Consider the following 26,915-nt stretch of genomic DNA (forward strand, 5'->3'; position numbering starts at 1 on the left):
AGGTATAAAACTGTGGAGACAAATACATACTATGGGTCCTGTTACTATGGAGTAGCCTGCCTAGTGACGCTGTCAAACAACCTTAAATGGTAATATAGACCATCTGCTTCAGCATCCCCTCATCATAAACAGCAACTGTGCCTAGAAACGATGCAGTTAGCTTAAGTCTAAACGGCAATGCTTTAAATCCGTTACCCGAGTGGCCAACAGCACATTGCCCAAAATGAACAACTTCTGAGAGTCTGAATCAAGTATCAGAGATGTCTTATTGCAGAGATTATGAATTACAAACCAGTAATTTATTTTCCATCCTGAAAAGTGATGGTTTTTAAAAGAACCAGAAAAATGGAGCGGTGCTGAGACAGTCACCCTGATGGCACTTATACAAGGGGGAAGCTACAGGAACACTGTCTATAAGAAGATGCACAGTGACAGGCAGGAAGAATCCATGGACATATGAGACACAGGCTGCTGGGTAGCCAGATATCTGCACTGCTCATCCATTATATGCTATCTTCTTCCACTATGCAATTTAAGAATCACATCTCAGAAGAATCTTGGGATTCTGGTCAACTTTATTTCTCATAAATGAAGACTGAGGCTCAAAGGTGGCCTCTCACTTTGGCACCAACTTGCACTAAACAGTTACTCTGTGAAACAGCCTAGACAGAACGCAGGTGTAGAGGCCTATGCTCTTTCTACAAGGTCACCCTTCTGTCTGGAAGTGAACATCATGAGCAATCTTGCTCCTCGCAGAAGCACTTTTTCTGTTTTACCTTATGCTTAGTATGTGATGCTGCAAACTCACAGAAGCATGGTCTATCAGGGAGAGGAAAACTCTACAGGATTTTATTGGGCTTTGCATATATCCCAAGAATAAAATTCTTACTCTAAAAAAATTAGCTGTCATTTTGGGTGATGGCCGTGTGGCAGGGGAAGCCCACCTGGCTCAGTTTAAGTTTCACAGCACAGTTAAGTGCTGTGAAATGGGAAGGCTTAGGTGGTCATGTGCACCACTTCGTCCTAAGAGATACCCTCATCTCTATGGCAACACTGTCCCTCAGCCCTAGACCTTATCCCCCCTTCCTCTTTCTCTCTTCTTTCTGAATCTTGTTTTGCTGTTTAGAAGACAGAGGAAAATTGCTTTTTTCTCTTCTGTCTTCTGATTCATTATTTTCTTCCAGAGCTCCCATCTGTGAAGCAGCACATCACACAGATGCAAATACAGGTAGACAAAACCAAAGATGGAGAGGCCTTGAATAGATCAATAAATATGGAGGGATACATTCGGAGACTCTCCAGGCAGAGCTAAGGATGGAGCATTGAGTGGGTAGGACACGGCCATACCTGCATCTCGAGACTACTTTCAATATTGCTTTAAATTGGATCCTTTAAAAGAACTTAATGGATTCGGTTATGATTTTAGTAGCTGCTATGAAAACGCTCTATGGAATTAGGATGTTGTATGTCATATAACAGAGGACAGTTCTGCACAGCACTGCTGTGAGTCATTCGGTGTTTTCCACTGCATTGACGTTGTTTTTGACGTAAATAGAACGCTGCTGGGGGGATCAGGCCCAGGCAGCAGGGAGAGCAGGAATGGAGATGAATAACAATGGGGTCCACTGTGCACTGAACCCCTCAGAACACAGTCCTACCTGGCTTCTGCTATTGTCAACTGAAATGCTGGGCCTAATGAGGCACTTGGTGGCATTTTGAAACTTAAATGGTATCTGCATATTATCCACAGTCACTGCAAGTTCATAAAAGATGGACCCTTTGGGGTTTGGGGGCTGATGCATATTGCATTCAGGTAGTGGGTTTAAGCATCTCAGAAAGGCAGTGAGAGATAGGCACAATGTGAGCAGACCTTCAGCTCGAATCCAGAATGAGCTGCCATGACATAAAATTGGGCAATTTACCTAACCTCTCAGAGGTCCCAGGGGATCTACAACTGCAAAATGGGAATGGTAATGACATAATATAATCACTGCATTGTTATGAAGATTGAATGCATTAACAGACCTCAGAGTGCTTAGAAGAGTGACTGGCACATAATAACCACCCCACAGCGGTCTTTATTTACTGCCACTGAACAGATTAGTAAGAATAAAGCAAGCTATAGAATAACATGCACATTCACTTAAAATATTTAGAAACTAGTATCAGACATATTTCCTGATAGTGAAATATGTACAATTACATAGGAAAACTGAAAAGACATACTTCTTGCTAGACTCTGAGATCAGGAGATGTGAGTCACATAGTACAGATGCTAAGGATTTTCATACAGATGCTAAGGATTTTCTATTAGACATTTTGTTTTGTGTAATTTTTTGTACTTAACATGTTTGTGTCATTAAAGAGTAAAAAACACATTTGTTGTTTTTTCACTTAGAGCATCTTAATTCCACTCTAGTTTGGTTAGCTCTGCTGTTTCAGGAGGTTGATATAGGAATGTTTCCCCGCCTTCTGCCTCTCGCACTAAGACTCTTCACATGGTGATGCTGCCTACCACGTTTACTGCCTCAGTACTGTGTGAGATGTACTGCATCAACTAACATATCTAGAGATACATATGCTATTGCTCTGATGACAGCATTCGGTTAGGAACCCACTCATAGGCAACTTCTGCCTGGACACTGGGGACAGGTGGTAGTGTCTTTTGCAACTATTTAAATATAAAGTCAAGTAACATATCCCAAGTCCTATTTATAAAATTTGCTACAAAGCTGATTTCTTAACAGTTCAGAAAAAGATTATTGCTATGTTCCAATATTTTAATTAGGGTAAATTAGTTGTCTAAACTACATACATACATATGCGTGTGTGTGTGTGTATTGCCAATTGATGAAAGAATATGTAGGATGTGTTTCAGTTTTTATGTCTGTGAGTACACAGCTGTTAGATTTCCTAAGTGGAATTTTTAGGATGCCCCACTCCAACCTTGAAAGGCTGAGAAGAACCAAGAGCAACCAATTCTTGTCTACACACCCCACAGCATCTTCCTATTCTGAGATTCCCACCACAAGCTCCCATCCTGGTCTTGTAGTCCATCTTAACCTTAGCATACCAGGAAGTATCCTAATGACCAACTCTCCCAAAGGAATATAATGGCTTTTATGGGCAACCAGACTATACGCCTAAACAAAAGAAATATTTGGAAGATATCGTCCCTATCAAGTTCTCTTAGAAAGGAAATTAACTATATTTGGGTTAAAATGATCCTTACTTTCAAAAGATCATAGTCAACCTTGTACTTCTATCAAAGTCAAAGAAAATTGAAAATCCAAAGCAAAATATTACACATAATACTTTTTTCTAAAATGAAGAGAATGACCAAAAGTCCATTTTAACAAAGTAATGTGTCTGCTAAGCCAGCTTTTGATAAGCCCTGAAACCAATGTCCATCTTAGTAGAGCTAAGGGGTCTGGAGACGTCCATGAACTTATGAAAACAGAATGTATGAAAACAAACGAGAACAAAGGAAAGCTACCATCTACAAGTCTACACCTCCCTTCGAAGGCCCCTTTCTCTGTCATGGCTCACCTGCAAACAGATTCAAACCTCACATCAACCTAGGTAGACAATTTAGGTGCTTTGTGGTTTTGAGGTAAAGAACTACTTTTTACTTTAATTATTTGCCACAGAAATAGTCAATAAATATTGACTCCTAATTCATTTGCCTTGGTCATTAAAAATTCCCATAGTGATTTACCAGAAATGTTTTACTCTTTAGTTAGTGAGAAGCAGTAGCATTTCAGTCTAATTATTTATTGAGGAGTAAAGAAAATTTAAAAAAATTTATTCAGAAAATGATAATTTTGAAAGCTTATCATATTATTGTATGTCCTTATGCATGACTACAGAAAGCTTGACTCTACTCCAGAATTTGTCCCACCCCACTTTTGAGCTAAGCAATGAGACACCAATGAACAACTACATCATTATTTGTATCTAATGTTCTTATATGAGACATTCTCTTACAATTTTTGTTTGATTGATTTATTTCCTTATTTATTTGTGTGGGAGGGGGCACAGTGCATGTGCCAGTATGTGTGAGTGGGTGTGGAAATTAGAGGACAACTGTGAGAACTGGTTCCCTCCCTCCACCATGTGTGTCCCAGAAACCAAAGTCATCTTGTCAGGATTGGAAGGAGGCACCTTTGCTAGCTCAGCCTCCATGTTGGATGTTACGTGAAACGTACTGATAAAGAGGTGTTAAGTATTCCCTTTAATTTGAAAGACTTCCCATTTAATGAATTCTGTCTTTAATTATGTCTTTAACCTTAATTTAAAATTCTGTTCTCCAATGCTGAAAGTGAATGCTTAATGAACTCTCAAACTCTACAGGAAACAAAATAGATGTTACAGTAAAGGTCTGACCTGGTTTCAAACACAGGCATTTGAAGAGTCATGCAATTGCACCTCTAGAGAAAGGGGTGAAGAAGTGAAGAAACATTTCCCATAGGAGTCCAGTGACCTTGGGAACCTCCTTATTGACTGAAATATCTGATAATGGAGTCCTGTCTTCTTTTTTTCCTATTCAGCTTCTGGTGTTTTTTTTTTTGTTGTTATTCTTTAATCATTTTTTACAGTCCAGTTGTTACACCCCATTCCAGGTCTGCCCTATTCCTCATTCCATTCCTCCCCCTCCAGTCTCCAAGTGAATGTCCTCACTCCCACCCCACCAGACCTGACCACTCCCTGGGGCCTCAAGTCTCTCAAGGATTAGGTGCATCTTCTCTCACGTGTCAGGGGCCCCGGACCAGCTCATGTATGCTACCTGGTTGGTGGCTCAGTGTCTGAGAGATCTCGTTTGTCACCTTGCACAAAGCTTAAGTCCAAGTGGATCAAGGACCCCAACATAAAACTAGAGACACTAAATCAAATAGAAGAGAAAGTGGGAAAGAGCCTTGAAATCATTGGCACAGGGCTGAGTAGGGGGATTTCCTCAACAGAACTCCAATGGCTCAGGCTCTAAGATCAAGAATTGATAAAGGGGACCTCATGAAACTGAAAAGCTTCTGTATGGCAAAGGACATAGTCAATAGGACAAATTGGCAACCTACAGATTGGGAAAAAAAATCTTTACTAACCCCATGTCTGATTGAGTGCTAATATCCAAAATACATAAAGCTAACCTCCAAAAATTCAAACAACCCAGTCAAAAGATGGGGTATAGAACTAAACAAAATTTACAACAGAGGAATCTCCAATGGCTGAGAAGCACTTAAAGAAATGGTCAAAGTGCTTAGTGATCAGGGAAATGCAAATCAAAACGACCCTGAGATTCCACCTTACATCAATCAGAATGGCTAAGATCAAAACCTCAGGTGACAGCACATATTGGTGAGGATGTAGAGAAAGAGAAACATTCCTCCATTGCTGGTGGGATTGCAAACTGGTACAGTCACTCTGGAAATCAATCTGGCAGTTACTCAGAAAAGTGGAAATAGATCTACCTGAAGACCCAGCTATACTACTCTTGGACATATACCCAGAAGAAGCCCCGCCATACCACAGGGACAACTGTTCCATTATGTTCATAGCAGTCTTATTTATGATAGCCAAAAGTAGGAAACAACCCAGATGTCCCACAATGAAAGAATGGATACAGAAAATCTGTTCATTTACATGAATACTACTCAGCTATTAAGAACAAGGACATCATGAGTTTTGCAGGCAGATGGAAAATATCATCCTGAGAGAGGTAACTCAGACTAAAAGAGACATGCATGATATGTACTCACTAATAAGTGGATATTAGCTAAAAAAAAAAAAAGTACAGAATACCCACGATACTATCCACAGAACTCTCTAACTAAATCTTAAACTCATGTTAAGTCTGAATTGTGTTTGTGTGTGTGTGTTCTCCTTTCTAGTTTCCCATTATTTTGCTTGAAAAACATTCTTTTTTCTGTTTGTTCATTTTGTGCCTACTGCTTTTAGATAGGTTCTTATGTATCCCAAGATAAACTGCTTTAAAGAATTAATCAACTATATCCCTTGCTAAATTATTATAGTTCATAAAGTTCTGAGGTTTTTTTTTTTAATGCATTCAATTAAAACCAAAAAAGGAGTACAAGTGAAAATGGCAATAACTACCATCTGGGTAGGGTTTGGAGGGGAGGAAGGGAGGCACATTTCATCAAAACAAAGAGTATTCTTCCGTAAACTCACAAACAGTAAACTTTAAGTATCAGTGCACTATGAACTGGATCCTTCCCTTTATCTCCTGTTCATTTGCTCACTTTGTTTCCCTCCTCTGGTATTACTTGCTAGAACCGCCAGGCCGCTAGGAGAGAGAGGTGATAACAGTGTTTTTAAATGAGCAACTTTGAACACATTCTTAATTTTAAAGGGAATTCCTGATTTCAGCATTTGCTATCCATAGGAGGTTTGACAGAAGCGTTTGTTAGCCCATGGTATCAAATTAAGGAAGTTTCTTCATAGTTCACATTGGATGATACTTAATATAGACAGATATTATTAACTGTCCATCTTCTACTGAAATAATTATATTCATTGTTCTTTTAGCTAATATGTAGCTAATATGAATTTTTTATGCTAAGCCAACTTTGTGTTCTTTGCACAGGAGTAAATTGTATTTAAAGTTATATTTCTGAATTTGGCTGGTTAATATTTAATGTGAAATATTTAACCATTCCTAAATCAACTGGGTTTTCAAGGTCTGAGTCCTGAGATCATTTTTGAGCCAACTGATTTCCTTTTGAAGTACATCTTTTGGAAAAAAAAATCAAGGGGTGCATTGGTTTTAAAAAAAAATGCTGATTTGTCATCTGAAATACTTCTTTTTTCCTTAATTTGTATTTTATTCACTTTTTCTTTTGAGACAATTTTTTGCTGGTATCTTAGGCCCACCTCGAACATGTGGTCTTGTATTTCTGCCTCCTGAGAGCAGGGCTGCAGGTCCCAAGCTTCCTTCTCACTCTTAGAGACACTATTGCTGACAGCTGACAGGCGGTCAGCTTATTTTCTCTTGATTTTTGAAGTTATGTCCGATCTCTTCTGGTCTCCAGTTCAGCTGCTATCAGGTTTTACCACAACCTTTGTTTTGTTTGTTTTTGAATTTTATTTTTATTATTCTGCTTAGAAATATTTATACTTTTAAATCACCTGCTGTTTAACATAGCAATCCTCTTTTTGGAAACTTATCTACATATTATAACAGGCAAACACAGGAACATCACATCTGATAGTTCACTGTGTCATTATTGAGAAATCTTAATTTACTATCATGTTCATCCACTCTAAACTCTGGCTTTCTTAAACAGGGTGCGTTCCTTGTTTCCTGACCTAGCTGGTTATAAATAATCTAAGACCAGTGCTGACTATAAAACTTTTACATAACTCTCATCAGCTTGGTACTTGGTTTGAGAAGATACACTTTGTACTCATATATATTTCAGTCGGGTAATAAGATTCCAAGAAAGAACAAGTGACCATCTGGGATTCTTATACTTACAGGGTACTGTGAAAAACAAGCAAACAAAAAACAAAACAAAACAAACAAAACCCCTTGTCATCTCAGGTCCCAGGGCACTAAGACAGGAGGATCACAAGTTTGAGCCCAGTCTAGGTTACACAGTGAGACCCTGTCTCAAAACAAAACAAAAGTGATGAACAACTATAAAAAGTTAAAAGGAGTAAAGACTGTTTTTATGAGAGCCAATTCTTTGGCACAGCTGCCGCTGAGTCAACGGTGTGAACCCAGATGGAGGCTGTGGCAATCCTCACTCTGTCAGCTCTGCCCGTCAGCTCCCAGGTTCCTTAGAAACCAGGACTTGTCTTGTTTTGTTCTGTTCTTAGGAAGCTGATACAATTATTTGAGAGATGGTTTACAACCATTTCCCTCCAACATTACCATTGTTGAAGCTTGCCAGTCAGAGTACACATAAGGTATACAATATATCGGAATCACCATGCTGGGGCTTCTTTTGATTAGGTCTTTATGTTTCATTGTCTCATGATATTTCTAGACACTTTAGGATAATAACACAGAGACAAGTTTTAGCCTCAGAGCTGCACAGGGATTGCTGTAAATGCTTCAGGAAGTGTCTGCTGTCCACACAACCACAGTGGTGCCAAGCGCTAAGTCCAGCTGGCGTTAGGCACTGGGCCTGGTACTTAACTCAGATGATTCATGTAACTCTTACATCAGTGCTGTACATTTTACTCTTTCATAGTTTTTCTATTTTTGTAAGATAAGGTACTTCAAAGTTATACTCAACAAATGGAAGTCAGTACTTAAAGACAGTAAGCAACGGAAGGAGCACACAGAATTGTGTGATTCTCAGTGTGCATGTGCGTGTCTGTGTGTGAAGGTCAGAGGTCAATGCTGAGTGTCTCTCTGGACTATCCTCCACCCCTCTGTTTGAGACAGAGTCTCTCCCAGAACCCGAGCTCACTCATTTGCCTGAAATGCTTGAATGCTTTCCAAGGATTTGCCTGTCTCCACTGGCTCCCAAGTACTGGGGTAACAGACGGATCAACATTCCCAGATTGTCACACAGGTGCTGGGGATCACAAGTCAAGATTTCATGTTTTGGCAGCAGTTATATTGGCCACAAAGCCATTTCCCCAGTGTCAGCTATGAAGCAGTTTATGGAACCCTCCATATACACTGTGCAGAAGAGATGATTCAGTGTTTTCTAACTGAGTGGTAACCGTGAGGAATATCTGGCAGCAATGCTCATCCTTTATAGGGTTCTTTGAATTACTTTCCATCCCTAAAGGCAACGCAGTTCCTGTTAAACCTCAAGCCTGGTTACAAAGGCTCAATGTTACAACCAACACCTCATTCTTATTGCAAGCATCAATTAGGAAACAAGGCCACCTTGACTTTAGCCAACTGTTCTTTGAATTCCCTCTTTACCCTTAATGTGTACATGGTGTCTTAAGTTCTACATATGTCTCTCTTTTTCCCATGTCTGATTTCACCCATCCTACAAACTATATTTCTTGTTACATATTGGACAAGACCTAACAGTTTCTTTCTGCCCAGTTGCCACTTTTCCTTTTACAAGTCTGTGCCACATTCAACTGACAAGGCAACATAGGAGCACAGCCATGGATGCCACAGATGTCACTGATGTCACTGATACCACTGACATCCCAGGGTCTAGGGAGTAAGGTAGAAAACTCATATAGACCAGTGTGACTGAGGTACTGCACAATGACATTATGAAAATATCATAGTTTCACAGATGGAAAATAATATTTGACAAGTATATGGCCTAAAATAGAGGAGATTGGAGATCTGTTAAAACTCTTAATTAAAAAATTATTAAATTTGTTTTCTATAGTTATGTAGAAAATAAAGTATTAAAATATATTAAATAATGAATTTGTATGCTTAATTTTAGACTTTAAATTTTTTAATTAATTAATTTAAAGTTTATTTATTTATTTTAATTACTTAATTACTGTGTCTCTCTGGCTGGCCCAGAACTTGCTATGTAAACTACACTGGCTTGGAATTTATCATAGAGATCTGCTCACCTCTGCTCCTGGCCCCAGGTGTTGAAATTAAAGCAGTGTATCACACACCTGGCCTTTTACCAGCATTTTAATGATATGCTTGCATTGGTTTCGTTTTGACAAGGAAACAGACAATAGTGTTAAAGGATAATTTAACTATGGTAAATTTTTGCAAGATTTGAAAACTGGGTTCATTTCTCAGAAATGACCCAAGCTTCAATATTGATAGTCCCCAAGCTACCCAGTATTTGTCAGACTCTGACCTGGAACATGCGTCAGTGTGGAGGAATGGATGCTTCTAGTTCTTTCCTTCCTGTCTCCAGCCCTCCTTTCTCCTCCCCTCTCCTCTCCTTCCCCCCTTTCTCCCCTCCCCTCTCTTTCCCCCTTTCTCCCCTCCCCTCTCCTCTCTCCCCTACCCTCCCTCCTCCTCCCCTATCCTTTCCTCCACTCTCTCCCCTCTCTCTCCTCCCCTCTCCTCTCTCCCCTTCTGTCTCTCCTCCCCTTCCTCTCCTTCTCTCCCCTCCCCTCTCCTTCCCTTCTCTTCCCTCTCCTTTCCTCCCCTCCCCTTTCCTTCCCCCTCTTCCTCCCCTCCCCTCTCCTTCCCCCTCTTCCTCTCTTCCCCTCTCCTTCTCCCTCTTCCTTCCCTCCCCTTTCCTCTCTCCCCTCCCCTCTTTCTCCTCCCCTCTCTCCTCTCTTCTTTCTCCCCTTCTGTCTCTCCTCCCCTCCCTCTCTTCCCCTTCCCTCTCCTTCCCTTCTCTCCCCTCCCCTCCCCTCTCTCCCCTTCCCTCTCCTCCCCTTCTCGCCCCTCCCCTCTCCTTTGCTCCTCTCCCCTCTCCTTTTCTCCCCTCCCCTCCCCTTCCCTCCCCCTTTCTCCTCTCTCACAGTATTTCATTTTCACACAGTTGATCACTGACTTACTTCAGGAACTGACTCAAGCCCCAATTAAACATGCTAAACCATTCTCCTAACCCTCCAGAGCTGGGAAGCAAATAAGAAATGGACAGTTGTGACAGGCTGCATGCCAAGTTGCAGCTAATAGGTAGACACCACAGTGGTGACTGTGGCACACAAGGTGGCAAGGGTCTTCCCATACTGAATGTGCTGTGTTGGGTCTGCAGCTCTTCACCCTAAATCTCTGCATCTTTGGTGTTCCCTAGCAACAGAAGCAAAAGATCAATTTAGAAAAGTGCATTCCAGAACATTCCATCTAGCTACTCGCCAAGTCACTTTGGTTTAGATGATCAAGTGATTGAGTTTCAAGGAGATTTGTCACTGGCTGTCATGGGCTGCAAAGCTGGAAGAACATGGCTTGATATGTACTATAGCCTGTGCTGTTGGCCTCCACCTCCATCCCAAGCAGGGACGAATTAGTAGTGTCCATGTCTCATTGGGAGCCAACAGTGTTGCTAGGGAAATTGATAATTATGTGGCAAAATGGCAGGTGCAGAACAGAAAAAGGGTTCAGAAGGAATGTGAGGTTTCTCTCCAAATCAGCATGCTAGTAGTACATTTGTTGATCTTCTGTAGTCACATAATTTAATAAATACCATTAATTATATGTTTGACAAGACACTGATTTCCAAACTGAGAGAAATGAAAACCAGAGCAAGGCTACTAGTTACTGATCATAGCTTGTCTATACCACAGCAAGACCCTGTGTTTATAGTGAACTACAATTAAACTCTAAACACTCAGAAGGCTTTTAAAAACCCACATGGGCTTGATCTCTGATCCTTCCCTTTAGATTTCAATCGTATTCCAGGTACAGAAGCCAGAGCTGCAACAGCCAACAGCCTTCCTTACCCCGCCTCCTAGTCACATGGTGTCATGCTACTCCGGTAGGCTGGAGAGGACAGCACTGTTGCCACCACCATTATACTTCACACAATAAGGCCAATCCAGAGCAGCCGGGGGACACTCCTGAGCAAAGCTCTCAGTTGTACCAGTGCAGCACTTCCCTGCCAACTGCCTTGAAGCATTACTTATAAACTATCCCTTACTTAGGGACAACCCAGCAGAAAGACATAAAACTAGTGGATGCTTTCAAATCTTTAAACATAAGCTTCATTTATAAATAAACATTTTCAAGACTTCAATGATGAAGAAGTTACTTCTAAAGTTAATGTTAGGCTACAAACCACGGCTTATTAGAGAATTATCTCTCTGGAAACATCTATGTGTCTATGTGTGTGCATGTTTGGGTGCCAGTGTGTGCACATGTATGTTGGGGTCAAGAGTTGACCTTATCTGTCATTCCTCAGGAAAAAATAACTTTATTTTACTTTTTAAAAGGTCTGTCAGTGAACATGGAGTTTTAATTCAGCTAGGGTGGCTGGGCAGAATGTTCCAAAGACCCTCTGATTTCCGCTCCTTCTCCTACCACTGGGCTTATATATGCACCTTGCTGTCCATGGCTTTTTACCTCAGTGCTGTGAATCTGAACCGAGATCCTTATGCTGAGCAGAGAACACTTTACCAACTGAGCCATTTCCCCAGCCCCAGAAATATTTTAATAGGAGAGAAAGATCATGAAGGGGAAAAAAGGAGCAGCTCAAAATAATATGAGTTTTGCTATAAGTCATGTGAGCAAGTTGTGGGCTCACTGCAATACTGCTCTCGTGGAGCCTCCTCCCTTCTTTCCCAGCACCGTGATACAGTCGTGTAAAACAAAGAAATGAGAAGTCCTCCGCTATGTGCAGTTATGTGCACACATTCCTTTACATTTGTAGTGTATGGATGTACTGCTAATAACAAAGTGCTCATTCCGTATGGATCCATCCACACACTCCGTAATGTAATGAAATGTGAGTGTAGGAGAACAGGGAAGTGATATAGATGGACCATGGTTGTGTTTGATGCCATGCTTCTTCTGTACTTGATTTTAGACAAGATGGCCATGGTAGGCCCCAAGATAAAAAACAGAACTGAAGAGGACACCTTACCTAAGTGAGTCTGGAATGCTAGAAACAGGCAGCCAGTTTTCTGATGCTGGAGTGACATATTTACTCCATGGGTGGGACTAGGAGAAATGGACTATTACTTCTGATTCAGTTTACTAAGTGCACTTATTCATGACACTTTAAGATAATGCTTGGGTTTGCCTTTATTTGAAGTTTGTCATTGACACTGAGGCATTGCTGTTTGATTCAAGCTAACATGACAGGCTTTTAGCCTGAATACTCATGGAAGGCAGTTTGAGCTTTGGAATCTCCAAGTCAGAAGAACTTATGTCCTGCTTACATTGTCAGTAACAAGGATGTTTTAGGTGAGGCTAGACCAACCTTGGCTTAAGCCATCCTGACAGGATGTTTGCTTGACTTCCACATTCTCCATAGTGTCTCCTTTTGAGACTTCCCCGGGAGATGGTCTTCTCTCAAAGATGTTGTTGTTGTTGTTAACCTGGGTCCCATTTTGCTTTAGTAGTCTGAACACCTCAGCCTCCAAATCTCTAATCTAGAAAACAAAAATCCATGCATAAATTGGACTATCCTGTGCTCTTCTGGGCAGAACTTCCTTTCCATTAGTGTCTGTGAGAACTTCACTCACCCGAACTTGCAGGCCTTGGACTTCAACCAGGTGAGCTTTTTCCACCTCCTCCAGCTTCTTTCTTTCTACTTCCTGTCTCTTGATGAAATCAAGCTCTCTAAAGAAGAAAATAAGAGGCTCAATTGTAGAAAACATTCAATAAGTGCGGAAATGTGAAAATTCTTTCAGAAGCACTCAAGTACGCTTCGGGATAAACACTTGAGAGCTGTTTAAATAAATGAAACTCAAATATAGTTAGTGGGAAAGTTTATGGCGACAAATGAAAAGATATCTTTAATGATTTAATCACAAATACGGAAAGTATTTTGATTTTTCTTAGCATGCCGTTCACCTAGAGTGCCTGATCAGAAGCCTGCAGGCTCATGGGCACAGGAGTCATGGTACTAGTGACTCTGTGGGGAATTTAATGGTGATAACTTCCTGTCAGCAGAAATGATTCTATATTTTCAATACATAACAGCAGATGAAAGTAGACAGTCAGATCTGAAGAGTTACTTGCAGAGAAAAATCAGTGGAGGGGCATAGGGACAACTGTCACACCTCCAGAGGTAATACAGGAGAAGGGGACACCCCTCCATTCCAAAAGCAAATCTGATCATTTCTTATAGCTAGATACAGTGTTGTTAGCAAAAACTTGCAATGGATTGAGTTCATAATAACAAAGAACAATCATCTTCTTTCATATAATTTCTTATAGCTATTTGTTTCAACTAAAATATTACTTTTAAGACAGGAAAGAAACAAGATGAGTGACACATGATACGTAGCTTCTGAGGCTAGTTACAGAAAACCACCAGAGGTGCTGGTGTTTGGCCTAGAGAGTCAGCAGTAACTAATGAAAATCCCTCTGGGCATGCTCGCTAACATCAAGGCCCAGGAGGAGGAGAGGAAGATGCACAGCTCAAAAATGAGCCTCTGAAATTTCACAGCAGGGTGTGGCAAGGGTCTGCCTTAGTGTGGTGACCTGGGTCCCTCCCCAATCCCCCAGAGCAGTACTGAGAAACGCAGGGGCTGTAGGGGGCTTGCAGGTTAATGTTCACACTGCCTGTAGAGGCAGGGTCTGTGGTTACTGACTTTAAGAGCACAGACAGAAGCCCATCCAGACTTCAACTGCTCCTCTGCATATAGCATGCCCAACTGTCAGCCAAGCATGCTGCACAACCTCAGCCACACTCCTGGTGTCTAAATTGTACAGATGCTTTCCAAAAGAACCAACAAGTCTCAATGTCTTAATGGCTACTATCAGGAACTGAGGCAGAGTCAAATGACAACACACCAAATATTTCCATGAGAAAAAGTTACTCCCTTAATCCATGATGGCTATGATCTGAAAGAGACAGCCCAGCCTGTCCTTCCCACACCTCCAACTAGAATAAACACACTGAGGACAGGCCTGCTTCTCATACAAGTCTGTGCTGTTGCTTGGATCTTCGGAGAATGCTTACTTTTGTTGAAAATCCTTGATCAGCTTCTTGGCTTTGTTGTATTTCTTTTCCAAGGCCTGGTACTGGCTCTGCGTCTCTTTGAGATGCTCGTTCACGGTGTGACACAGTGTCTGCGCCTCAATCCAGTAGCTCTCCAGCTTCAGCATCCTCTCTTTATTCTCCTCAATATTCTGTTGCAGTTGGTTCTTTTCTAGTTCCCACCTTACTTTCTCATTTTCTGCCGCTTGCAGCTGGAGAAAACAAATATCAAAGCAAAAAGAATTTGGGTATGTCTGTACCACCATCTCTCTACACTGTTATAGCTTGTCTTAGAGAAAATCCTGTTGTTATGTACAATCAGTCAGTCATCAAAACAGCTTGAGACCAGAAGAACAACAGTTCTTCGAATATCCATAGAGGATAAAACAGAAGGCTTGAAAAGGGAAATGATTTGCTCAAGTTTACCCATCTGATAAATGAGGCAACACAAATCTGACTTGAACGCCCATGAGCTCTCTTTGATAGCACGTAGTCTGAAATACTGCAATAGGGAAATGATGTCCAGCACATCCCTGGTTAGGCCCACTAAATGTCGACACACTTTGTTTGAAAGCATGTTAAATAAAGTGTAGGACAAGAAGATTAACTAAGAAGGGAGAGGGGTGGGGAAGGAGTGAGGGAGGTACTTAACTTTTGGATTGTTTTCCTTAACACATGGGCATGAGGTCCAGGTTTGTAAGCCTCTGAGTTACCACTTGAGCAAGGGATCCTTCCTTGCAACAGAATCCTTGCAACACCTCTCAGCATCAGCACCATTTGATAAGAGTCAGCTTCTGTTACTGTGCTTTTAACCCTTTGGAGGATGTCAGTAGGTTCTTGATTTCAATTGACATGAACACAGCCTGTCACTCAATACACTACAGGGAGTGTTAAACATGTCTAGACCTTTATAAACCTTAATTTATACTAGGTATAAAAGGGAAAAATAAAGGCACTAATGATTATCCAGTTAATTTAAATCCCTCCAATAGATCAGAAAGACAGCTTTGTGTAGTTTCTGTCTCTGAAACTTCTTAGAGACACAGAGTGTAGTTTTTTCTGGGTCTCTTGGTTAAGTCTGAGTCCCAGAAGCTAGTCCAGCATTGCTCTTGATTCAGAAATCCAAGACTGAGCTTTAGATGAGGCTTTAAAATGCACTGACAACAACAACCTGCCCTTCACGCTGCTACTCTGTTTTCCTTCTCTGCTTTCAAAGTTATCAATGTTCACAATGACATTCCGAGTTTATATAACATTGAACAAATGGAGATATACATTCATACAAATATACACATTTATATATCACAAAAATAATTTTGTGAAAAAATTTTTACTAAATACATGTGGACAAGAGGTTACAAAATAAAAATTAGTCCCAAACACTGAAATGAGGAAATCTATTAAATATAGAGAATAATCACATTAAGATGTTTTCAAGTGTATCATATACCAATCTAGGGAGAAAAATATAAATTAGTAATTTGTAGACTTTTCTAAATTAAATCTTCATAGTCAAATGCCTAAGCCTGTCTACAAGAGCATTTGTAAACACAGGGGCTTCTTTTCCTATTTGTAACAAACAGTCTATAAGACCTGTGTTTTAAAGTCGAGAAACAGTTTTCAGATAAAAAATGATTTGGTTTTTACTGCATCTGTAATTAAGTAAGGTTTTATAGCAGTTGTTTATGTACCAGCCCTGCTAGCTTAAAATTTAAAATTTACAGTGCGCGGCTGACACCATGAAGGATGTCTAAACATTTTTTTGACTAAAGCGCTCCAGGCATATTAGTCAAGAATACCGTTTAACCGAAGTAGCCCGCTAACTCATCTGCATTTAAAACCCATGGGAAGCCAAAGCAAGGATCCACTGTGAATCAGAAAATAGATCACTCATGGTAGGGAATAATTATAGCTTAATCTTAAAAAGACTATGGAAGCAAAACAGAATCATTTGAAAGTAACTGAAGAATTTTTGTCTCTAAAAAATATACATAAGATAGAAATAACAATAGCTAGAACTGTATCTTGTACAAAAATTTTACAGTTTGACTCACTATTTCATAAATTAAAAACATATTCTTTTATTAATACCTTTTCTCTTCAACAAATTTAAATAATGTGAACTTAGCATATCTCAAGATTTCCAGTAGCACCTGAATCTACATCAATTACACAACGCACAGGATGAGCTTGTAATCGTTACTTCTTAGACATGGGAAGATTTTTCTAAAACGAAATTAATGCTCCACATTAAAACAATACATTGCTTCCAGTAAATTAGCTGAAATTATTATAAGGTAAATAACATAAAGGAGATTTGACATACCAGCTTGTACTTAAGAAATTAGTACACAGTTCAGATGCTTGAGCCATTAAAAATATTATTTTTTGAAGAAATTTCAGAGAAAATAAATAGTATAAATCTAAGTATCAAGTGCCCTGAGGCCTTCTCTGGGTGTGTGCGGGTGTGCGCGCTCTCAGGGCAGGTCTGCCTATGTACTTTAATGCTGGAAATAAACCTCTCATGTAAATATGCTCTCAAATGCACGGGAGCAAATCCATTACTCCTAGGCTTCAAATTCCTCAGAGTATCTGAAGTTTAAAGAGTACAATCCAAACACCACGGAGCGGTGCTTACCTTGGTCTTCAATTTTTGAATCTCTGCTTCTGTAACTGCATGTTTGATTTGCAACTGAAAATTGAAAAGAAAAACATCTCAACTAAGAGTGTTTCTATATTTTTAAAGACTCAGCAGCGAGAAGAATATCTTATGACACAATAATAATTAAAAAAAAAAAAAAACCCTAGGAACCTGCTGCATTGCAGCAGGTAGTAAATTACAATGTCTAGCATGTAAAATGACTCAGTGGGTGCAAACTAATTAAACACAGGGTTTATGACTCACGGCCCCTAATATCCGATTAAGTTACCAATTTAATTGCTAAGGGGCCAAAGAAAAGAAAACTCATTTCTTGGCCTCTGCAACTCTTCCTTTATGATCTGAGCGTCCAGGAGCTGTTTCCTTGCTGAGGCTCGCCCACAGAATGGCTTGAGCCAGCCAGTCAACAGGCCTGCCACAGTGTGAAGATTCAGTTCCACATCGTGCAGAAAGGTGGCGCTGTGGCTCTGTGAGTCGCTCTCACATTCCGCAGAGCAGCTCTGCTGCAGAGGAAGGAGGGGACGCAGTGGCACAGAAATCTCAGATTTGTTTTCGTTTGTGTTCCTTTTTAATCGCAGGGAAGGTACAGATTCAAATTTCTGCCTTCTAAAAGAGCTACCTGTATAAAAAACTCTCAAAAGCATTTTCTTTACAACACAATAGTCGTCTTTGCCATTTGTTTGCTTTACTCTGCTTCCCCAACCCCCGACTGTTTTCCTTCTAGGGGTCTTCAATGCGTCATTCATTTCTTTAAGGGCTAAATGCCCTTGAATTTAAGGAAAACAGTTTACGGGTTCACAATTTGTTCTCTGGGTATTTTTGATGGAAAGGATTTTTTGAAATTCCCAATTCTCCCGGTTTTATCGGTCCAAACATGAATCTTTATCAGCCCATGGAGGGTCTAGGGAGGGAGACACTCTGCAACCAAGCCCACGAACATTTTCTGCTATGCAGCTGAGCACAGCCACTAAGTGAGGCTTGTGGCACCCTGTTTCTTTTGGTTATATTTTACCCCTGGTTTGCCATAAAGTTACTGAAGACCACCATCTCCTCCTTCTCCCCCCCGCCCCTCCCCCCCCCCGCGCCTTTTTTTGGTCCAAAGTACTTGAGAGTTAGGACTGTACAGAATCTGGGTTTCTTGGTTTTATGCCATAATCGTAGTGGTCTGTCTCACTCAGGTGCCGTTGGCAGATACCCAAAGAGTGAGTGTGCCAGGCAAGGAAGCTACACCAAGCTTTCTCCCTGAAAACACTGGCAGAGGTCTTTTGTGCTCACCAGAAACCTTGGTCTATTCCAGATGCTTACAGTGCTGGACCCCCAGGCTCGGTACCTAGAGGGCGCTCCAACTATAAACCCTCATTGAGAACAATGATAGAGAGCGGGCAGGCTCCCAATGTGGGGAAACTGAGGCTCAGAGGAAATAATCAACCTGTCTAGTTGTACAAAAAAAAAATCAACACTAGAACTGGATTAGAACTTGGGTATCTAGGTTCTGATCTTGTGCCATTTCTCTTAAAAAAATAAAGATGAACTCTGTAAGCATCTATTGGGGTTCTAGGCAAGACGCTGGGAAGATAACATGACCCTCCCCTCAAATGAACAGTCATGCTAACCTGCCAGTCAAGAATAAAGCCACTAAAGGTCATAAGTACTTAGACATTGTACATATTCTTTAATATACAACATGGAGATGTATATATAACCATAAGAATTATTTTCCAGAGCTATTATATTGTTAGAGAATAAAGCAAATTCATATGCCTGGATGATTTTTTTTTCCAACCACTACTAACAAAAATATCTACTCTTTGTTGTTTATCTGAAACTCTAGCCTGCTCAGTCTCATCATGTTTGCTATGTGCATGTGATTGACATGCAGTAGGAATACTGATTGGCCTCTCATCGCACTTTCCTTCCATGCAAAATGCACTTCCTCATAGTTTATGACCATCCTTATTTCAAGATTCAGTGAGATAATCTATGTAAAGCATTTAAAGGACAATGGCTGACTGAGAATTATTTATCCATAAATTCTGCCATGACCAGAAAGAATGGGCCAAAGCATCAAATATGGTTATTCCATTTCACTCAATAGTGTTAAATGACGCCTGCAATTCTGACAGACAGCAGAGGCAGGAGGTAAGTTCAAGGCCAGTTTGATCTACATAGTCAGTTCTAGGTCAATCAAAGCTGTACAGTAGCACTCAGACAAATGAAACTAAAAGTTTTAAGTGTTCTACAAAGCCATAGCTGACGTAAGAACACGTCTGGCTCTATGCTATAGGCGAGTGCCAGATGCCATTTTCTTGGTGCTGAACCTGAGCAGAGTGAAGGTTTATGGCCTCCTGTGTGGGGCTCTACCACCAGTGACCTCTGACACTTGCTTATCTGCACCTCAGTTTCCCAAATGAAACTGAGAGGGTGGGACAGGAAGAGCTGCCGGTGTCACCCACATGCTCCATTTGGGAGTTACTGAAAAAAATAAGCCAGGCATATTTACCATGGTCAGAGTCTAGAAATTCATGTCACAAATATATTTTGCTTATAGGCTATGTACTAATTCAGTACCCTGAACTGTGGCTCAACCTACCTCAAGTGTCTCTCTCTAATGGCAGGGAACAAACTAAGTTAGTTCCCTGACCCAGGGTCAAACCTACCACAAGCAAGCATCTTCTCTTTATTGGTGTACACCTTAGGTTAGTACTCTGAACTATGGACAAACCTAAGGAGAAATCTGAAATTGCCAACAAGGCCTCTGGTCAGCCTGATGCTCTACTCTCATCAAAATGGATAACAGAAAGGGGCTGACCTCCTTAGCGGTGAGGTGACAACAGCTGGCAAGAGCTTAATATTAGGAATGCCACCTAATCCTTCAGAGACAGGGGCATGGAATGGAGTGTGCAATCTGAATATCATTCAGAAGATGACAGCGATAGTGTAAAGTTTTCTCAGTTGACACAAGATTGCAGATATGTGATTATTTAAATCCTGGGTGCAATGTACATTTCAATGACTTGTCTACATATCCATCACTATTAATAGAAAAGGTATAAACCACACAAGATGAACTTTTCCAGCTTACACAGTAAAACACAGCATACAAGACTTTAAATTGCAGAGCGAACAGTTGCCAAGGCCAGTTTGTAGAAATCACAGCCCATAGTTCCACTAATGTGGTAGTCTTTACATTGGCAGAAACCTGCATGTTTCCCTTCAGCCCCCTGTATTACTTCAAGTGGCTCTGGGAGTGAGCAGAGCAGGTCCTGTTTATGTCAGTACTCAGGTGACAGAGAGACTGAGATATCACAAGGTATCCTGGGAGTGAGCAGAGCAGGTCCTGTTCATGTCAGTGCTCAGGTGACAGAGAGACTCAGAGAAATCACAAGGTATCCTGGGAGTGAGCAGAGCAGGTCCTGTTCATGTCAGTGCTCAGGTGACAGGGAGACTCAGAGACATCACAAGGTATCCTGGGAGTGAGCAGAGCAGGTCCTGTTCATGTCAGTGCTCAGGTGACAGGGAGACTCAGAGACATCACAAGGCATCCCGGGGCTTCTCGTGGGTGAACGAGGTACAGGAGGAACAACTTCCCGGCCTGACTTCCCAACTTCTGCTTTTTCTGTGCTTCAGCTTGTCTAGCTAAAAGTGTTTCCCTGGCTGCTAATATTTCTCATTCAGTTCTTATAAAAATCCTGAGGCACATGTGATGATCACTACCCTGCATGAGGACTGACTATCCAGGCTCTGAGAACCTTACAAAGAATGCAAACCAAAACACTACCAGCATCTGGAATTATTAATAAACCCCAGGGATCTGAGGAGATGGCTCGGCAGCTACAGTGCTCACTATGCAAGCATGAGGCTCTGGGTGAGGAACTCCAGCATACACGAGTGGTGGGTGCCTGAGACCTAGCACTGAGTAGGGTAGAAACAGGAGGCTCCTGGGGCCCACAGGCTAGTCAGCCTAGCCCAGGCTGTGAGCCCCAGATTCAGTGAGAACCCCTGTTTCAAACAAAAGGTAGAACGCCACAGAGAAAGGCACCCATTGTGGACCTCAGGCCTACATACAGTGCGTAAGTGAGTACTCCCTCCCCCACATACATACAGAAAAGAAACATAAAAATAGGCAAGAAATGTAGACTATGTTCATTATTAAATTGGCTTTTAGTTAATGACACTAGATGCTGGGTATCCAGTCACTGAAGCCACATGAACATGGCAGAGTTCATCTTTAAAATACGTACGTATTACTTTCAGAGCCCAAGGTCAGCAGGTGATGTTACAGGCATGGACAAAGAGAACTTGCTCCTGGCTGACTTCATTAGCCTTTTTCTCCTATCTCTAGGCCAGAGACTCTTGGTCTTTGTCATCTTTTGTATCCAAAGTAGCCAAGACTGGCTGGAGACCCCTGCTTCATAGGGAAGAACAATGTGCTTTACCAAGTAATGAGGGAACATGGCAAACGCAGCATAATTAGTAGAAGGTTGAGAGTGTGCTCCTCTCAGAGCTTCTCCAAATGACTGAAGGCCTGTGATCTTAGCTGATGAGAACAAGCCTCGCCATCTTCCCTGTTAAATGGAACAGCCCAGTACCCACCCTGGGATGTCACCAGAGACAAACGTACAGTTCTACATTTGTGAGCAGGAGGTCTGTCTTCACACTTTCTAGCTGTTACTGCTGTGTGTAGGCTCTGTTTATCGCCTTCAGTAAGATGAGCATGGAGTTTGTACAACTGTAACTGATTCAAAATGTCTACATGTGACTCCCAGAAACGGGGTAGGGGGCAGAAACCTCGTCAGCATCAATTGCAGCACTCTACTGAGCCTGTGCAGGCATGGAAAATATTTTTGAAGTGAAAAATATTATCTTTGCAGGCGAGTTTTAAGAGTGTTCTAGAACCAGACATTTTTTAATCAGATAAGAGCAACATTCTCTGCTCTCCTTGCACTGGGGCAGCAATGCCTGGTATTCGTACACCACTCTGAGAGATGGTTTCGGCACTGTATAGACTTTTTACCATCGTTTCTGCACTGGACTGAAGCCTGCTGTGTCTGCAGGAGGTGGGCCCCACAGAAGGAGCTGAAGGTGGCTTTGAAGATATATGATGTTATTAAAATGTAGCGGTGGCAAATCTTTGCCAGTTTTTGTTCTAAGCTTCATAGATGGTGGTTTTTTTTTTTTTTTTTTTTTTTTGTATCAACAAAAGTGGGTTTATTTTCAAAGAACTACATAGGCAAAACAAGCTGGAATTAGCTGGTGGAGTCGTAACTCAACCTGGTTGGAAGGTCCCCATCAAAGGCAGTGAATAAAGCACAGGGCAAATCTCTAACAAGGCCACTTGGAACTGAGTCTCAGAATGTGGCTATGAATGAGGAGCGTGTTGGATACATCTCACAGCCTGTGATTACAGCTTCTTTAAAAATAAATATCTGTTTACTACTAAAGAGGTAACAATTCACAGCTCCCACTTGTTAACGAAACTTCCTCATAGATGGCTGCATTTATTCTCCAGTGTATTTATAACTTCTCGAGCTTATTTTTCACAGACTTAAATAACACAATTTTTAGACTTCAGCTTTCCCTAACAACGAAAGCAGATTTGTTTTCTCTAGTACTAGCAGTCCTGGCTCCCAAGGCTGTGGTGGGGATACCTCACCCCCGTGAAGACAGGATCCACTCTGACTCAGCCTCTCTACTTCCCACCCAGGAAGTCAGTCAGAACAAGTTTCAATCCAAAAGGCAGAAACTAAAAAGCAAAACAAACAAACAGACAACCCAACAAACACACAAACAAACAAAAGACCAAACAACCAAACTGTACTCAGGGGCAGGAAGTCAACCTATTTAGTGGCTGGGAAGATGGCTCGGTGGGTAACCTGTAAGGACCTGAATCTGGATCTCCAGCACCCACATAAAAAACTGACCATGCCCTGGCAGGGCTCCCTGTGGCCCCAGTGCTATGGGGGAGGAGGACGTGAGACAGGATCCTTAGGGTGTGCTGCTTGCTAGCCCAGCTTCAGGTTTAGTGAGAGACCCTGTTTCAAGAGAATGGTGGGGGCAGGGTGCGGGTAACAGAGCAGAACACTGGATATCCTCTGGCTTGTAAGCACGTGTCTCTATGCATACTCGTGTGTGTATACAGCACACATACACTCACATACAGGAAAACAAATGAAAACAAACACAGCTCAAATAAAGACAGAAAAGAGAAGTCTCTCTCAACCTACAGTGACATTTGAAACAAAGTGCCTGGAAACGAGCAGGTCAGGACTGGCCAGAGAGTGAGCTCCAGGCTTCATTTGATGGCAGGACACATTCCAGCACCACCCTTAGCTGCTGGAGAACCAGTCCATCCGTGCAAAAGGTGGACAGCTTCTCCTTTCCTGCCAGAGACTAAGACCTCAGGGCAACTCCTTGCACTTCCCTGGTATCTCATATTTGTTCAGAGGCAGCTGTCAGAGCCAGGAAGGAAGGCAGGAGGTTGCTGATCTGTGTCACACACGGGACTGGAGAACTCAGAGGAAACTGAACAGGGAAAGCTCACTGCTCAGGATGCCCAGCCTGTTCTACTCTCCCCTCATAGTTCTTGGAATGAAACAGGGAGCTTTGAATTTGCGGCTACAGACTTCCCACTTCCTGAAATTATCGGTCTCAGTTTGAGACTTCAAAGTACTGAAAACAAAATGAGCAAATCCATGTGTTCATAGGTGAAGTTATCATCTACGTGTCCATGGGTGAAGTTATCATCTTAGTTACTCTTGGAGACACCAGGGTAAGAGAAAGTAAAGACTAATGAGCAAAACACAAAGAGAAAGCTGAACACTTCACAAGACAGCAGAGCACACATCGAGGGGTACAAGGTGAATGGCACCTGCAGTTAAGGTCCTATCTAAAGACACAAAACAAATGACAGGAGCCTGAGACGCTCAGATGTGAGGGGAGATAAAACTGCCAAAAACTAATAAATACTGATGATGGTTTTTAGAAAATTAAGCAAAAGCACAAAATAAAACAAAACACACCCCAAAAGCCCCACTAAAACAGAGGCTAATAATGGACTACAATGAGAATAAAGGAATGCAAATATAAAACAGCCAGTCATTATATTCGCAGGAGGAACCTAGGCTGTAAGCTCAGAGTGCTGGCTCCCCTCCACCTCATCCTTGGGTAGGGGACTAGAAAGGAAGACCACCACTCAGAAACTGTGGCAAAAAGTAAGCACAGCCTGAAGACAAGAGAAGCACCTGACTCCAGGCTGATATCAGAACTTTAAAATAATCTATGCTTCAAGCAATGAAGCACTAACCATTCAATATTTTCAGGAAAAAAAATTATGAACAAAATGTCAAGCCTAGCCAATTATAATGGTGTCACGATAATTAGAACATCATTCTTGGTACGAAAAGCTCACAAACACTTTATCTGCCATAAACACCTAATAAATTACTCAGAGACAATCTGAGAAATTAAAAATTTAAAAAGGATAAGAAACAATGTTTTTAAAGGAAAAACAAAAATTACAGTATTTGTAAGTAAATTATAAAGCTATCTAAATGTTTTAAAATTATAACAAATTTAAATATTCATTTTTCTTAAAACTCAAGGTTTTAGCAAAGATCTTCATACAGAAAATGCAAATGATATTTTTTCCAACTTTTAAAGTTATGTGAAAAAAATGCATTCTAAAGCCTTGAAGATAATCTGAGTAACAGCCAACAAATATATAAGAAACACGAAGCATAAAATGAGTTAAGCATAGTAATAAATACCACCAATAATATTACAAGTTCAAATTGATGAGATTTTCTTAGTAAGAGATACAAAGTCTAACATTGTATATATTTAAATGTAGTAAAAGAAAACATTTCGGTTAACTTTGTTTGATATAGACACACACTTAACACTACAACAAAAGTGGCTGTCAAATATTAACATCAAATTATAACCTAAAAGGAGAAGGAAGTCACTGATATATTTCATGTGTTTTCAACATACCATGTAAGTAGATGAAAAATAATATTGAGGTATAAATTTTCTACTTAATAGGTTCAAGAAAAGTTAATAAGGATTCAGAACATTTTAAACATATCAAGTTAATCACAAATGTCCATATTAACCTACAACAAAAACATCATTTTCAAAGAACTCAGTTGAAAATTTAGTATCTGACCAGAGTGTAATAAAACAGTTACACAGTTAGATTAATAAAAAAAACAGATTAATAAAAAAAAGTTACAGATTCAGAATCATTGCCTGGGTTACTAAAGTCAAAATAAAAATAAAACAAGGAAAGTAGAAATTACACACTGTTTCCAAAATGAAGTCAGTAAGCCTGCTAATCAAGTAGGGGCCGGGCAAAAGGCACCGCAACAAACAGAGCAGTTTTACTGCTGCCTATTACAACAATGAAGGATGACAATAAATTCAGCCTGAGTTATAAGAAGCTACCACATGAACAAGTAAACGAGCCCAGGAAAGCAGATGGCAGTGTGAATAAATAAATAAAGGTGGGAATGGCTGAGACAGGTAAGGGAAAACTTTCAGTTGGGTTCAACATAGTAAACTAACAAATAACAAAAGCCATGCCCTTACTCTTTGAAAACAATTTGAATCTGCCTAAGAGAGGACATGGATGTGCCTCGGGTCACTATTCATTAATCAAAAAATAAAAAAAAAAAAAGTTTGTATAAGAATTTTTTAAAAAAACAGAACACATGAAGGGGTTCTGGTGTTGCAAAGGTGAAGACCTGCATCAGAGAATGCCAACAACCAGGAAGGAGACAGTAATTTACTGGAGCCTCACCTTTCCCACAGAACCCTGCTAAGTGCACACCTGGTGGTAAGTCAGGCTAGCCTGCCTCCACACCCTGAAGCTATGACCTCCTGACTGCTGTTTAACTGTTGGGCCATGTGACAGGAACCTTTGTGCTGACAGGAGGGAGGGGGCAGTAGAAACGGAGTAAATCAACACTGCACAGTCTGCTCACAGTAAATGGGGATCGAGAGGGGAGCCAGAAGTAAACACACTGTGGCAAGCACACTTGTCAGCATACATGGCACCCAAGACTCTTGAGACATAGGTGATACTCTATAGCCATTGTTTTACTAATGATTAAAAGCATAGATACTGATCTGGCTTCTAGGAAAACAAAACTGAGTCAAACTAGTCAGAAAAGAAAATAATTAACTTCTAGGCAACAGATGAAATTTTGGTACTTCTGAGGACAGGTAGAAAAATAAAAATGAAACAAGAAAATATGAAGAAATGAAACATATAAGCCAAGAGGAAAGTCAAAAATTCTAATAGTAAAGTGATAACTGTAAACATAAATGAACTATGTTCACTAATTAACTGACAAAGACTCCTACTATAATTTATTTAAAAAAATAAGATTCAGAAATAGGCTACTGAAAGGAAAAACATTTGAGTAAAATTATATGAAATGGATAAAAGTTAGCAGAAATTCAAATGCCATGAATGAATTTAAGGCAAAAGGAACCCATGTTAAGTTTTACTATTAACCAAAATAGAACTGGAGTCAAGTGTATCATGTGAGAGCAGAATAACATTACAAGAATCAAGTTACTGTAGCAATTCTGGCGGTCAGTGCAGTGAACACCAATCATAAAGTATAGAAAATCAGAAGTGACAGAATTATAGAGATGCGTGGACGGCAGTCAGTAACTTTAACACAGATACCTCTCGGAGGCTGACAGATCAACACAGTCAGCTAGGAAAGGAGAGG

At 40.8% G+C, this 26,915-nt stretch overlaps 1 protein-coding gene across 12 annotated transcripts in view; it reads right to left on the reverse strand.

The window, feature by feature from the left end:
* Ppp1r9a (protein phosphatase 1 regulatory subunit 9A) overlaps positions 1-26,915 on the reverse strand; it is a 263,457-nt gene that overhangs the window by 35,618 nt on the left and 200,924 nt on the right. For 11 of the 12 annotated variants that reach the window (XM_034519049.2, XM_034519048.2, XM_034519046.2 and 8 more), the window contains 4 exons: positions 17,152-17,205; positions 14,496-14,725; positions 13,051-13,147; positions 12,786-12,957 (listed from right to left, as the gene is read on the reverse strand). In XM_034519049.2, coding sequence (XP_034374940.1) covers positions 12,786-12,957; positions 13,051-13,147; positions 14,496-14,725; positions 17,152-17,205 — 553 coding nt within the window. The remainder of the gene's footprint in view (positions 1-12,785; positions 12,958-13,050; positions 13,148-14,495; positions 14,726-17,151; positions 17,206-26,915) is intronic. The other variant, XM_076913717.1, reaches the window with a different exon arrangement.

This window comes from Arvicanthis niloticus, chromosome 15, assembly GCF_011762505.2.
Source record: "Arvicanthis niloticus isolate mArvNil1 chromosome 15, mArvNil1.pat.X, whole genome shotgun sequence".
NCBI lineage: Eukaryota > Metazoa > Chordata > Mammalia > Rodentia > Muridae > Arvicanthis > Arvicanthis niloticus.